Source organism: Malus sylvestris, chromosome 1 (genome assembly GCF_916048215.2).
Source record: "Malus sylvestris chromosome 1, drMalSylv7.2, whole genome shotgun sequence".
Lineage (NCBI taxonomy): Eukaryota > Viridiplantae > Streptophyta > Magnoliopsida > Rosales > Rosaceae > Malus > Malus sylvestris.
Window position 1 is genome coordinate 27,899,246 of NC_062260.1, and position 15,945 is coordinate 27,915,190.

The following is a 15,945-nucleotide window of genomic DNA, read 5'->3' on the forward strand; positions in this document are numbered from 1 at the left end:
TGAACGATCTCTGGTTCTTGATTTTGATCACACAATTGCATAGTTATAAACACTTTGTTGTGGCTTTCTGAATTCTTGTAATTTTACATATTAAAACAACCAGAAAGCTCCTCTGCTGCATATACGTATACACTTAGATGCGCGTATGGAGGCGTTGCATGGTGTATTGAGAAGACCGAATGCCACAGCTAACTTCTCACTATGACATGATGAATCTTCATAGTCTGATACGGGTATCCTCTCTTCTTCAACCCCTAAACCCTTCCTTCTTTAATCCCCTCTCCCTCATTGCCTGTCGTGTACTTTCGGCTAAATCCGGCGGACCAGAATCATCATACAAACTTGCAAGCAGCACGTAAAATGCTGCATCAGACGGGTCAAGCTCCATCCCTCGCCTTGCTGTATATTCCCTGGGGGCAATGTTTTTATCTCCGTAAATGCTCTCAAAGGTCGTACTTGGTGCGATGGCAAGTGCCTTCGCCCATGAGCGGTAGGTCTCGGGTTCGAAACTTGGGAGCAGCCTCTCCATAAATAGGGGTAAAGCTAGCCGACATTCACCTCTTCCAGACCGTGCGTAAAGCGGGAGCCTTGTGCACTGGGTACGACCTTTAAATGCTCTCAAACCATCTTCTACGAGGTCAGAAAACATTTCGTGTACAAGTATCATCCTCCAAGCCACCGTTGATCACCGTGAATGAATCCAAGCTCGACCGCATACGTATGGATTCAAGTCCTGTAATCCAACTCTCCGGCAATGAGCATGATTTTAGGACACTTGAGAGCGTAAACTCATATGGGCACTGCCCCGGAAACAATCGTCGAATCGAAGAATTCAAGCGAGACGTGATGGTGTCCGTTCCTGACATAAGCAGACAGCACCCCAGTCCAGGATACAACTCCAGAGCACGCATAGAGAGACAGCAGGTTGTTGGCTGAGTAGAGGTCGTCGTCAAGACGCGGTTTGGTAATTGCACTGCGGACACAGATGCCCCCTGGCCGGGACTGTGAGTTGCACGCGGAAAGAACGCGAAGGCAACTTTTTTCTGAAACAGTAAACTTCATTTGTGTTGACAACGAGCCTGGTGACTTCTGTTAGAGGCATCAAAGTTCAGAGCCTTTTCGAGTAGTTGAGTTTGAAGGAGGAAAAGACTAAACAGCGGTTTAACTATCGCACTTAGTAGAAAACTAACGGTATTATATTGGAGAAATGTTTGAACGTGATGAAAACACAATCAGTACACCAGGTGTCATAATAAACAGGCTACGCCTAATCGCCACCTTGGTTGCCAACATGGCATTTGCTGAATTTTAGTATATTGGGATAATGATTGGTGCAGGTCAATGGTCGTTGTTGTTGTATTTAGTCGTGGACAAAGGGAAGCTTCCTTTCTCAATGACTGGGTTGCTGGTATATGAATATGGAAGCTGCCACGAAAACTTATATCTAAAAAAATTATATTCCTATTTGCCTTGCTTTATATAATACAGGCGAAAACCTTGCATAAAGATATTTTTATAATAAGGGTGTGCTATGCGCAACGACACAATATAACATGCGACATTAATTTTAACAATATACTAATTCATGTCAAACGTTTTTTATATTATCGTATATAAAGCTTTACTTCAATGACGAAAAATAATCATATTTATGTACTTTGTTTCTTATTTGATGCCCACCTGCTCAAATAAAGAGTAGACTTTTCTAATCATTTGAGCTCATCCTGGGATTGGGAATAAATAGAAGTAGATGGAAACATGGAAGCTGCTAAGAAAAGTACAAGAAGTTGCCTTCCTTGTTTGGGTTTTCTTGGAAAAATACTTCCCCACCGAAACCAACAAAAAGATAACGAATTTGTTTGGTGCCAATGAGACCAAAATATAACAACTGTAAATTTAGTATGAAAACACTTTAGGAGTTTAATTAGAGAAATAAATTCTTCATTAATCTACTTGTCGTGCTACATTTAATTTTTCGTTGTGAATCTCGTTTGATACTCTTTTCTCATTACAAAGTTACCAACTTAACCAAGGAGCTTCTATATAAGCCTTTGTATAGAGATTATCTTACACGAGATGGAGCTAGCGTTCGGTCGGATGTGATTAAAATATAGAGAATCTCATACTAATTTCGAATATATATTTTTCTTGTAAACTAGATTTAGCTAAATTAGCTAGAGTAATGTGCTCCACCTTCTTAGCCAAATTCAAATCTCTCTGTCTATTTTTCAAAGGTAAACTACAGCTTGACTCTATAAACTATTAGTCTATTACCCCAGTTGAAATTGACATTCTAAATTATTTTTTGTAAATTAACCCCCTAAACCATTTGAAATCAGTTAGTTAAACCATCACCGTATAGTTCGATGAAAATTTCGTCAACTTTGTTAGAAAGTACCGGCACGATTTTACTCTCAAGAATAAATCACATGCCAGTATTTGAAGATAAAGTAGATAAATTTCATTAAAATTTAATGATGATGGATTAATTAGCTAATTTCTAATAATTCAAAGCCAAAGAAAATAGATCAAGAGATCAGTTTCAAGCGAGTAATAATTCAAGGGTTAAACGACAAATTTTCATTTTTTTAACGGAGTGAAAGACTTCATCAAAGTCTCCTTGGAACGTTCATAGATTCTTCTTAATCTCTCTCTCTCTCTCTCTCTCTCTCTCTCTCTCTCTCTCTCTATATATATATATATATATATATAGACACACACACACATATACATATATACAAACACAGACACACAAACACATATACATATATACAAACACACACACACACACAAATTGGTGGGAACTACAAAGGGCCGAAGCCCAAAGGCCCAAAACACAACACTCTACTTGCGTCGACTTCGATAAGTTTTTTCCTCTTACTTTCGCTACATTTTTTCTAGATCCTTCCATCTCCTCTCTCTCCAACTCTCAGTCCACGCTGACGGTTGCTCCTCCGCCCATGGCTTCCGATCTCGAACAGCGTGCCAAGGAGGCGTTCATGGACGACCACTTCGAATTGGCCGTCGACCTCTACACCCAGGCCATCGCTCTCAACCCCCAGAGCGCCGAGCTCTACTCCGACCGCGCCCAGGCCAACATCAAAGCCGGCAATCTCACTGGTACCCTCTTTTCCTCTTGTAATTTCGTGAATACCCGTTTCTTTTTTTTACTTGTTTGGTTCCCAAGAAATCCCGAGAAAATACTCGATTGGATTTTCTAATTCTCTTTATCTGTTGTGGGTTTTTTGTTGTTATCAGAGGCTGTTGCGGATGCGAACAAGGCGATTGAGTTCGACACGTCATTGTACAAAGCGTATTTTCGAAAAGGGTGAGTTCGAATGCACAACACCGATAACCCGTAATTATATTTGTTGTTTTTGAGCACCTGTTTGTATTGGATACTGAAAAGAGTGTAACTTTTAATTGAAATTTTAGGTCTGTAATCTAATAGGGTGTTAAATTTTGCCTAAATCTTGCAACCATCAACTCGAAAGTCTATAAAGGTCGTGCTGATCCTCCGTTATCGTTGTGGATCATTCGCCTTTTGCGAAAGGGAAAGGATTATACTGCTAATTCTAAGTGTTTCGAAACTTTGGATTTTTGTTTTTGGCCAAAACCTTGGAGGGCTCATTTCTAGGGTATTGTGTAGTCCGTTCATGAAACTCGTTATGTATTGCGTGTAGGGTTTGATAAGTTATGTTCTGCACCGGGAACATGTCATTGCTAATGTCACAGATTGTTTTACGATTTGTGTTCTTTGCTGTTGATGGCTACAGAATTGCCTGCATCAAGCTCGAGGAATATCAGACTGCAAAGGCGGCCCTGGAAACCGGTGCTCCTTTGGCCCCGCAGGAGACAAGATTTGCTAGTTTGATAAAAGAGTGTGATGAGAAAATTGCAGGTGTGTTGTTTGACTGTTACAAGTTTGCACCTTTTTAGTAATTCATGTAATGACGGGCCTTTCTCACGGTTAGATGTTTAGCTTTCTTATACAGTGGAATTTTTTTGGTAATGGGGGCATCTAAGGAAATCATTGTTATAGAAATTACTCTTTCTCATGCAGTTGATCCTCTTTATCTTATTTAACTGTTTCATGTCCGATCAGAGGAAACTATTGTTCTACCAACACCTCCAGTGGAGAAAGACATTACAGAGAATGTTATACCTGAAAAAGATGTTGAGCCTGTGAGTCAACCTTCCAATCAGGTGACCGTAGCAACTGTCAAACCAAAATACAGGTTAGTCGAGATCAATTTAATTTCTGTTGCCGGAAGTGTTTTAGTTTCATATTTTTAAGGAGCATCACCAAAACATTCTGTTTGCAGTTTTTTTGTTATTGCTTTTCATCTTTTTGTACTGTCTGTATTGAAGCTCCGAGATATCTATGCATGCTTGGGTAATACCCTCTTATTTGCTTTATGTATTGTATCCTTACTCCATGGTCATTGAGATGCATGATTTGGTGGAAATTTTTTATGTAGGCATGAATTCTACCAGAAGCCAGAAGAAGGGGTTGTGACTATATTCGCCAAGGGCATACCGGCCAAAGATGTTCATGTTGACTTTGGTGAACAAATAGTATGATTCTCATTGATTCAATGCTTCTTTTTATTATTTGTTCTCAGTGATCTCATAGTTTTCTAGAACTTACGGCTGATGAATCACTTTTTCTGGGTATTGTCAATTGTGTACAAGTTTTACGGCTGATGAATCACTTTTATTGGTTGTTTCCAGCTAAGTGTTAGCATCGATGTTGCTGGTGAAGATACATATCATTTTCAACCTCGCTTATTTGGAAAGGTATTGCACCAATTCTATGTTGCTGAGGTTTTTCTTTTTGTTTATAACGAGGATATATACAGAAAATTAAAGCAAAACACGCATGCCTGTTTCCAATTTTTATTTTCAAATAATTGGCAGTATCGTATCCTTTGCATTTAATCTGGCCCCAGTAGTTGGTATCCTTTTGAGCCATTGGCTGATTTTATATATGCATTATAGAAGGCTTACATTTTCGAACAAAAAATAACTGTGAGCTTTGGTGGTTGCAAACAGATAATACCTGAAAAATGCAGGTTCGACGTTCTCTCCACCAAAGTTGAAATTCGCCTGGCTAAAGCTGAACCGATACAGTGGGCATCTCTTGAATTCAGCAAGGACAGCCTTGTTCCATTTAGGGGCAGTGGCCCAGGTATGTTAATCTGTTTGCAACCCTCTGATTCTAAAACTAGATTAGAAATTAGCTACTTAAAGGGGTTAACTGTCAACAGTTGTTGGAGCGCCAAGGCCATCCTACCCATCCTCAAAACCAAAAAGGGACTGGGATAAGCTGGAGGCTCAAGTGAAGAAGGAGGTTTGCTCGTAACCCAGTTAGTTGATTTGACATTATAGTTGCATATTTCAATTCACGATACTTACTCCGATACATTGTGATTCCAGGAAAAAGAAGAGAAGCTTGATGGTGATGCAGCTCTGAACAAATTCTTCCAGGACATATACAAGGATGCTGATGAGGACACAAGAAGGGCGATGAGAAAATCTTTTGTAAGACATTTTCGTATCTTGTATTGTGATATCCAGTAAAATTCATAATTCCTCACCATGAAAGATTCGGGTGGAACCACCATGGTCTTGGGAGTAAAATCAGCGTACTTTATATTGACTTGCATCTTGCATCGTTGTGTTTGTACTGTACAGGTGGAGTCAAACGGGACAGTGCTTTCCACAAACTGGAAAGAAGTGGGAAACAAAAAGGTTGAGGGAAGTGCTCCCGACGGCATGGAGATGAAGAAATGGGAGTTCTAGACAGTTGCTGAATTCTTGTACTAGTTGGAACTCGGATGATATGCTTTTTTTGCTTGTAACCTATTTGGTGTGTGATTTTGTTGGTTGGGACAGAATGATTAGTTTCCAATTAGTCTTTGGCACTACTCTGGCTGTGTGGGTGATGACTCTCTCTCTTTTGAAATCAGCCAGAATTGGTTTATTTTCTCCTGTGTTTTGCTTGTGCGTTGTACAATCGAAACCGATCCTGTCTGGACGAATTTGAAGTGTTTAATACTTATTTGCTTTGTTCTTGCCTTGATCATCTTCTGGTTTTGCCGAGTTCGGCTTTAACTCGTGCGGCCGGCGAGTCCTCGGTATGACGATGTGCGAAAGAGTGGTGCTATTCACGCTCCTTTTATTTCTCTTCATCTAGGGTTTTTATCACAGTTGGTTTGTGAAATTAGCTGGAAAAGAAAATTGGGTAAAGCGATTCAAATTTGGGTGTTGAGCAAGAGTGCAGAGCACTCTGCTTTAGCTAACTTGGCTAAGTGGTGCGGTGATGCACCTAAACTTTTGATTTATCAAAAAAGAAAACTTGTCAATGTATATTCTCTTTTGATACAATCAATCAAGTGGTTAACATAAACAAGCAGTGGCAGTTGGCGAATTTTCTTAACCGACAACAACAATACCTATGCACTCTGGTGCGAATTCGATTTGCACCGATCCCCTCCCCATAACATTAATAATTTAACTCACTAATGCTATGTTTGTAAAAGAAACCGTAAACGAGCAATACATATTTTACAAAAAATTAAACTGAAGTTAAATTCTAAAGCATAGCATAAAACATAGCGTTCGACCCTCACTGACGAAAACGCTGCGTTCGACGATCTGATGGTTTCCTGCTACCTGTAAGTTCTGTGGTATCACTATCGTCCTCTCTAAAATCTGATCATTTTTTCTGTTTCTTTGGTCTGCGAGTGCGACGGCGAGTTCGGAAAATACGATCAATCAGTCCGATCGGATTCCGATTTCGAAATTTGAAATCCGGCGAAGCAGGAATATCACCGAGAAATGCAATTCTTCGGAGGAACGGAGATAAGCCCGTCGCTGCCGGCGTCGACGGCGTCGGGGAACAACGGGCACATGATGTACGTATTCAACCGCAACGGCGTCTGCTTGCTCTACCGCGAGTGGAATCGGCCGCTCCACACCCTGAACCAGCAGCAGGATCACAAGCTAATGTTCGGGCTCCTCTTCTCCCTCAAGTCCCTAACCGCCAAGATGGACCCCACCACGCCGGACAAGGCCAACCTCGGCGTCCCTCAGCTCCCCGGGCAGGGCTGCTCCTTCCACAGCTTCCGCACCAATACCTACAAGCTCACTTTCATGGAGTCCCCTTCTGGCATTAAGGTTTTTTTTCTTCTTCTCAATTTTATCAGAAAAGTTTATCAATTTTTGCAAATCATTGGCATTCGGATCTAGAAATTGATAAATATGGGTTTGGATTTTGATTGGAATTAAAGGTTTTGCTGATTCTGGTGGCAATTTGCTCGTACTAGATCTACCCGTTTAGCAATTTAGATTCCTGAACTTGAATTTGTGCTTAGCTTGGCAATTAGCAATTTCGATGTGTCTCGTTGTTTATGCTGAACTTCGTAATCGTATGATAATTCTTAATGCAATTTTAATGTGCTAGAAAAAGATTTTTAATTGATGTGCTCTGATTTCTGTTTTCGGTGTGCAGATTATATTGGTTACACATCCTAGAACTGGTGACTTGAGGAAGTCTCTGAAGTACATTTACAACTTGTATGTCGAGTATGTTGTGAAGAACCCGCTCTACACTCCCGGTACTCCGATCAGGTAACTGACTCTTTTCTCGTCATTATAATGTAGTGAATACTAATCTTCAGTTCTTCACACGGAGAAGTTTCAAGTGATAGGTCATAAATAGTTATTTGTGTTCTCACAGGGAGAAGTTTCGTAGATAGTAATCCCTGCTACATGAATATATATTAAACTTTTTCCTGTTTTCTTTTTACGCTGATGCATCGTGTTGGGTTGGTCAAGTAAAAAAATTAGAAAGATGCAACTAATGATAAAGAAAATGTGTCCTTAAATATTGTGTTGCGTGTCGATGTGTCTTGATATTCTGTATATGCAACATGTGTATTTGAATTCTTTTGATGGCTTAGGCATCGTAGATACGTCATGTATTCCTGAGTCGTTGATGTCTTGATACTAAAACAATTTCTTTTTTCCGTCAAACTCTAGAAAGGCTTGTAATGTCTTGCGATTGCTTTTTTAAGTGATTTCAATACAGGTTTCAACTGTACTGTCACTGTGTGGTTATATACTTTGTAAGGTTTTCACACAATCGGAAAGGGGTCTTGAGTTGCAGAGTAATTGAGTGATTTTCCTTGTAGGTGTGAGCTATTCAACACAACTCTTGACCAATACGTCAGGAGCATTTCATAGAAGGAAAAGGGAAGTGCATTGGAAAGTTTCACCTATAGGTGTTCTGCTTCGATACTAAATCATGTCTAGGCTTCTTTTCTGCCCACATCTATTCTTACCCTGGACCGAAGCCAATGGACATTTGGGTTCATTCAGAATGTAGGTTATTGAATGTACCATGTAGTGGATATTTTCTGCAACTTGACTCTAAGAGTTTTACAATGAGATACGAGTGTACATTTTCATCCGTGTGGACTTGATGTGTTCAATGTCATCATGTAGTGTCCTATTTGGTTATGACAAATTGATTTAATGTATTGTTGGAAGCATGATTTGTTAATTGTCAACAGTTACTGATTAATTTGTTTGGTTTTTCTTATCAATTTTAGTGTCTCTATGCCTCTTGCCGTAGGCGTCAATTAGTCTATTGGAATAGAACTCTGTAGTTTCCTATTGTTTTTTCGGATATCATGTATGTTGCGAACCAGTGTTTGACCTTTGTAGAAGATGCGGAATTGCGATGATACTGTTATTAGTGGTGAAACTGTAATCTTTTGGTATATTGTTAGTGTCTCCGGAGATGCTTAGAAATATTATTCACTTTCCTTTTGAGGTTTGCAGCTAACAAATTTGTAAGATTAAGGATCCACAGGGCTACAATTTCCTTTACCCATCTCCACCAATTGGCCGCTTGGTGGCCATGGTAGAACCAGGCAAGCTAGATCAACTCCATCTCCGTCAGACTGCACGCCACCCCCCGCCCCCTTCCTGCGCAGGCACCACCTCAGGCACCATCTCTTTCCCTTCCTCACCTCTCCTCCCAACCACAAAACACACCATTATCAGCGGGGATAGATCATAGATTGTCGCTGCACAAAATGGTTGAGCTAAACTTCATTTGGTGTTCCTTGCCGGTATGACTGACTTTTTGCTAGCAAATTACCAAGTTTTTCTTATAGGTACCCCTATTATTTTGAGCAAATTTTATTTCTTGGTGAAGATGAAATGATTGAAATGGAAAAGATTGATTTATGGACCAAAATAATTATTCGCAACCGCAATGGGAGAGTTTAATTGCCATTCCATTCCGTACAAGGGTTTTGTAATTCAGTTGATTAAGAGCATTCACTATTGCTCCCTTGTTTTCGAGTTCACTTCCTCCCCTCCTCAAAAAATGTCATTGGTGTTGGACAAGGATTGTCTGCCCTCCTTGTTCCCGTGCCCTCTTATGCCCTCTTGTTTTGTGTGGTTACGGTTAAACCACGTTAACATTTTATATTGTTTTTTTTATAGAGATAATAAGACGAAAATGAATAGTAATATAAAATGTTGATGTGGCTTAATCGTGACCACACAAACATAAGGGCATAAGGGCATGGGAGGGCACGGGAACAAGGAGGGCAAACAATCCTTGTCCATTGGTGTTTGGTAACGATTGGATTGGAAAAGGGTAACGACTATGACAAGATACAAGCGGGTATATATCCATGTTCCTACAGAAAATTAGCGGCAATTGATATGTGACAAATGAGTTTTATTAGCAACTTACAGCGTTCGAGGTTCAAATCCTTCCTCTTCTCATCATTTTAGTGTAGTAATACCGCTTGTACTAAAAAAAATGGTGAGCTTAGTACGCCACGTTTTGGTGTGGGAAACAGATGCAAAAAAAAATAAAATGCAACAAGGTGCAAAACTCAGTAATATGCAAGGGTACCACCAATCCAATGACTTAAATTTCACAAGTGAAAGACCAAAAGAACAGAAGAAAGAATGCAAATGGAAACTGAAAGCTATGAATGTTCTAACACATTGACATCTACAAACTTTGCAGCAAGGGAAACAAAATCCGGCTGTTGGAGAGAGAGAGGCGTCCTCGTTCAAGTTTTGCTTCCAAATTCCGATTCCAGACCGCCCCTCCGATCCTTCCGTCTTCTCCGTCGTCCTTTCGGAGTTGGAACCAAGGAGACTTTCAAGTGATGTTCACATATTCCTTCTTCCGTCGTCCGATTAGGCTTCTAAATGAAAGCATATGTACATGTACATGAATATTTTTGAGTGACAACATAGTTTACCAACCACCACTTGACCGACTCAAAACTCACTAGCATAGATGGCTTATTGATTGGATAGAAACTCGAAGGGATAACAAAATTGGACCCGGCTTCTCTACCTTCTCACTTCCCATACACTCTCTCATCCCCTCCTATTTTGTGCGGTCACAATTAAGCCACGTCAACATTTTATATTGATTTTTTTTATAGAGATAATAAGATAAAAAACAATAATAATATAAAATATTAACGCGATTTAACCGTGACCGCACAAATAGAAAGAGATAGAAGTGTATGAAAAGTGGGAGAGCAGATAAGCTAGGTTCGACAAAATTAGGCATTTGTCACTTGTTTTTATACGGAAGAACAGAAAACCGATGTGATGTCTTTGTTTTTGTTGTTTGAAATTGTAGAATTGTATTAGAAAGTGGCCCGCATGTAGCTTGTGATAAGAAAATACGGAAGTTCGCACTTTTGATTTATTTTTCATGATAAATTTGATGTAACTGAGGGACTGAGAAGCATGTTTTGTTAAATATATGTTAAGTTGCAGGTGATGGGTTGTTTTAATAGGACATGTAGGTCCTCATTTGGTGATTTTTGAAGAATAATATGACAACAAATTAAGTGTGTGTTGAACATATATCATACTTATAGTGAAGAGTAAAAATACTCTCGAATCTCGATCATTTGATTATCTGACAAACAATAATTATGTGATTCGGGGACCATGAACAATCATATTGTGAAATATTGGCCACAACGAAGGTGGCAACAAATATTGCAAATGGTAGTACTAATGTAATTTTCACTTGCAATGAAGTGGTCATGCCGCGGAATTGGATCCTTGCTGGATCTAATTGCTGGGGATCCTAGGAGTCAATCCACGTGGACCGTTGATAAAAAATCGTGCGGTCATAATTAAATATTTTAAAAGTAAAATAGTCTCGTTTTGTGTGAAAAATATATAAAAAAAAAAATTATGACTGCACGATTTTTGATCAACGGCCCACATAGGCTGATCCCTAGGATCCCATGAATTAGATCCGGCGAGGATCCAATTCCGTCACGCCGCCTACCGCGCATTGCCAAACTCTGTTGGGAGTGTCACGAGCTACAATAACACTTTTTAGTCCTCACGCCACCTGTTTATAGTAGGAGTTGGTGGCTGATAGGAGAAGAAATTTTTAGTTATGATGGAACACGGATGATACATCATGTGTTTTTATGTAAGTGGTGGAAAATTTTAATTTTTAAGTTATTAATCTTTTAAAACACATATCTCACCATTTATATAGAGACACATGTGCGCTCTAATATCAACGGACGCACACTCCTAATTTCTCCATGCGTCCTCCACCAAAAAGAACAGTACTGTGGGCTTTTTGTTAAAACTTCCTTAACAAATTTTGAAATTTGAATTGTACTTTGTTTTGAATTTTTTCATTAAAAACTGCTGAACTTTAAAAACAGGGCTACATTGAAGTACATTCAAACATAGAATTCAATTTCTCTTCGAATATTAAATAGTGCTCAAACCCTCGCTCACCTCCAACCGTGATCTAAGGGTGACAATGCTTGCCTGTGTGCAGTTGGTGGCTGGTGGCAAGAGTTAGATACACTCCAAAATTTTCACATGCATACTCCTCAGTCAACTTAGTCCATTCACCAATATTGCTGATATGATTAGATATCCTCATGAATTGTAATTTTCTTTTAAATATTTGCATTAGAAACTGTTTGACGCTGAAATCAAAACTCTCTTTCAAAATTAAATAGTATTTAAACTCTCACTCTTTCCAACATTATTAGAATAGAATATAGTTTTTAATAAAAAAAGTGTTGGTGAAATATATTTTTTTGAGTACTTTGCTATGTTTACACTAGGAGGGAGAATTCAACTAAGTTACCTAATGAGCAGCTTAATTTGGTATCGAATTCGTCATCCACGAGATTCGAACTTAAGATCTCTCACTTCTAAATGAAAAGAAATATCACAAGACCGTAATACTGAATGATAATACTCAAAACCTGAAACTATTAGTGAATTTTATATCATAAGCAAAATTCAAATTGTCTTCCCTGATAGGATTAGTTTTTAAAGTGGAAAAAGGACAATTCATAATTTCATATGGGACGAGATTCTCTTCGGATCCTTATATTTTAGCTATTTATCGTTTATCATGCGATCAGTTTTAGTTAGATACTATTTATGTTTAATTTTATATAAGCTTGAGAAGGAAAAATACCAAGTTTTTCCATCTCTCTGCGGTGGTGCGGAGAAGGAAAAATAAGCTTGAAGGCCTTAATAATTCTGAAGGAGTTTGGACAGATGGAAAAGAGAATTTAAAGTCGATTGTTGTCAATTACTTCAAAGATCTTTTTTCATTTCGCATAACGACGACAAATATGGAGAGTTTGCCCCATCTATTCCCTTGTCTTAGTGGTGATGACTTAGCTGTCCTAAACGGGGAAGTCACCGATGATGAGATTAAAGATTGTATGTTTGCCATTGGTGGTCTCAAGGCCCCTGGACCTGATGGTATCCCTGCTCGTTTCTACCAAAAATTTTGGCATCTTTGTGGCAAGGATATTAGTGATATGGTTAAGGGTTGTTTCAATTCAACTCAACTCCCGGACAACATCAACAACACCTTCATCTCATTGATTCCTAAGGTTGATAATCCTACAAGCATGACTCAGCTGAGGCCTATTAGTCTGTGTTCTACTCTTTACAAGGTCATCTCCAAAATTTTGGTGGGGAAATTGCGACCGCTTCTCCATAAACTTGTTAGCCCTACTCAAGTGAGCTTCGTCCCGGGTAGGCAAATTATTGATAATATCATTGTTGCTCAAGAAATCCTCCATAAGTACAGAAACACCAAAGGTAAAAAAGGGTTCATTGCTTGGAAAATTGACCTTTCCAAAGCTTATGATCGGCTTCAGTGGAGTTTTATTAGAGATGTTCTATGGGAGATTGGGCTAAGAGGGAAAGTCTTGGAACTTATCATGCAATGCGTTACCACAGTCAAATACCAAGTTATTGTTAATGGTGAGCTCACTGATTCTTTCTCCCCACACTGTGGAATCAGACAGGGAAATCCCCTCTATCCCTATTTATTTGTGCTTTGCATGGAAAAACTCTCCCATATCATTAATGGATGCATCACCACTAAGAAATGGAAGCCAGTTAAGCTAGCTAGAAATGGGCCTTCTGTATCTCATCTCTTTTTTGCGGATGATCTTATTTTGTTTGCGGAAGCCTCCTCAACTCAAGCCAAAATTTTGAAGGATTGTCTTGATAATTTTTGTGCTGTGTCCGGTCAGCAGGTGAATTTTGATAAATCATGTATCTATTGCTCACCTAATATCTCTCGAAGTAAGGCTACTGAAATTGCCAACATCTGTGGTTCTCCTCTCACTTCTGATTTAGGTCACTACTTGGGTGTGCCGTTACTGCATTCTAGAGTCAACAAAGAGACTTATGGCAACATTGTGGAAAAAGTTCAACGTCGACTCTCTGCTTGGAAGAGCAATACCCTCTCTATGGCAGGTAGGCTTGTTTACCTCCAATCAGTCGCCTCAGCCATTCCAATCTACTCAATGCAATCTACTCGCCTCCCAATTTCCATATGTGATAAAATTGATAAGTTGAACATGAATTTCTTATGAGGCCACACTGAGGGAAATTCCAAGGTTCACCTTGTTAAGTGGGAGACAATTTGCACGCCTAAATTCATGGGCGGGTTAGGATTGAAAGATACTCATGTTATGAACCAAGCCCTCCTTGCTAAAACTGGCTGGAAACTTATGCAAAGAGACTCGGGCCTATGGGCGCAAGTTTTAAAGGGAAAGTATCTCAAACACCATGACATGGTGGGTGCTTGCTCTGCTAAGTACACTAATTGTTCTCATACTTGGCGTGGAATCCTCTTTGGTGCCCAAATCCTTCCTAATGGTATGAGATGAAGAGTCGGATCTGGAAGCCAAATTCATTTTTGGAAAGACAACTGGCTTGAGTGTGGAGTGCTCAAAGATTTTGCTACCATCTCTCTTTCAGACGACATGCTTGACTGGACAGTTGAAGACTTCCTTACTGATTCTGGTTGGAATGTAGATTTGTTATACTCCTGCCTTCCTCCTGATGTTGTGGAACATATTTTCAGTTTACATGCTGGAATTGCGAATCAAAGGGAAGATAAGATAATTTGGAGCCTCACCAATTCTGGAACATTCTCCGTGAAAACTGCCTATCTCTCTCTTTTTAGCGATGATGATATCATTCCCTGGAAATGGAACTTCATTTGGAAACTCAAGTTGCCCCCCAAATTAGTGACTTTTCTCTGGACTATTGGTTATGGGAAAATGCTCACCAATGTGCAGAGAGCTAAAAGAGGTTTTACAAATGATCCGTGTTGTCCAATCTGCCCTACTGTTGAGGAATCAATGGATCATATTTTCAGTTATTGTAGGCATTCTCCTTCCCTTTGGAATAATGTTGGAATCCCATATGAAGTTGCTCATTCCTTTGCTCTTGATTTTCAGAGTTGGATGGCCATAAATCTTAGGACACATTGTTCTACCACTCATGGTTTACCCTGGAACCTCATCTTTGCTTCAACTTTGTGGTATTGCTGGAAAATGAGGAACATGTTTGTCTTCAATAATGGACAACAACCGCCTGTCCCACCCCTTAAGGTTATTTTTCAATTTGCAAGAGATTGGTATGATGCCAACAAGTGTTCTTCTAGTAAGCCTCCTAGACAAATCATCTCAATCCATTGGATCCGTCCGCCAATTGGTAGATATAAAATCAATACAGATGGGAGTTGTAAAGATCCATTTAGCCACATAAGTGCCGGAGGTTTGATTCGCAATTCTGAAGGGGATTGGATTAAGGGATTTGCTGCTAATTTAGGCAGAGGAACCATCATGGAAGCTGAGCTTTGGGGTGTTCTCATGGGCCTTTCTATAGCTTGGGACGAGGGTTGCAGGGACGTGATCCTTGAATGCAATTCTTGGGATGCTGTTATTTCAATCCAAAAACCTATATTGGCTTTGTACCCACTTTACAATCTCATTCTTGACTGCAAAGAAGTCATTGAAAGAAATTAGAGATGCGAAGTCATTCATATCTATCGAGAAAAGAATGCATCAGCTGATCATATGGCTGACTTGGGTCATGGGCTATCCCTTGGCCTTCATGTTTTTGTTTCTCCTCATTCCTCTGCTACTAATTTTCTAGCTTTTGATTCTATTGGCAGAGCCCTTCCTAGGGCTGTTCTTGCCTAGTTCTGTTTGTCTTTGTTTTGCTTGTCTGGCTTTGCCATCCTCTGTACCAAAAAAAAGAAATATATTTTTTTGAGTACTTTGCTATGTTTACACTAGGAGGAGGGAGAATTCAACTAAGTTACCTAATGGGCAGCTTAATTTGGTATCGAATTCATCATCCACGAGATTCGAACTTAAGATCTCTCACTTCTAAATGAAAAGAAATATCACAAGACCGTAATACTGAATGATAATACTCAAAACCTGAAACTATTAGTGAATTTTATATCATAAGCAAAATTCAAATTGTCTTCCCTGATAGGATTAGTTTTTAAAGTGGAAAAAGGACAATTCATAATTTCATATGGGACGAGATTCTCTTCGGATCCTTATA

At 39.4% G+C, this 15,945-nt stretch overlaps 2 protein-coding genes across 3 annotated transcripts; both read left to right on the forward strand.

The window, feature by feature from the left end:
- The first annotated feature begins 2,762 nt into the window (after positions 1 to 2,762).
- Positions 2,763 to 6,088, forward strand: LOC126616867 (protein SGT1 homolog). The gene is made up of 10 exons (XM_050285001.1): positions 2,763 to 3,120; positions 3,259 to 3,328; positions 3,777 to 3,901; positions 4,106 to 4,238; positions 4,482 to 4,578; positions 4,735 to 4,800; positions 5,056 to 5,191; positions 5,271 to 5,353; positions 5,440 to 5,544; positions 5,698 to 6,088. The coding sequence occupies exons 1-10, from the start codon at positions 2,961 to 2,963 to the stop codon at positions 5,803 to 5,805; spliced, it is 1,083 nt and encodes a 360-aa protein (XP_050140958.1). The 5' UTR covers positions 2,763 to 2,960; the 3' UTR covers positions 5,806 to 6,088.
- A 469-nt stretch (positions 6,089 to 6,557) lies between these two features.
- Positions 6,558 to 9,317, forward strand: LOC126616877 (uncharacterized). 2 transcript variants are annotated; one of them, XM_050285010.1, is made up of 3 exons: positions 6,558 to 7,182; positions 7,517 to 7,635; positions 8,882 to 9,317. In XM_050285010.1, the coding sequence occupies exons 1-3, from the start codon at positions 6,844 to 6,846 to the stop codon at positions 8,934 to 8,936; spliced, it is 513 nt and encodes a 170-aa protein (XP_050140967.1). In that variant the 5' UTR covers positions 6,558 to 6,843; the 3' UTR covers positions 8,937 to 9,317. The 2 variants fall into 2 exon arrangements, with proteins under 2 accessions (XP_050140967.1, XP_050140972.1); XM_050285015.1 differs by lacking the exon at positions 8,882 to 9,317 and adding an exon at positions 8,199 to 8,590 and having other exon boundaries at positions 6,579 to 7,182.
- The last annotated feature ends 6,628 nt before the right edge of the window (positions 9,318 to 15,945 follow it).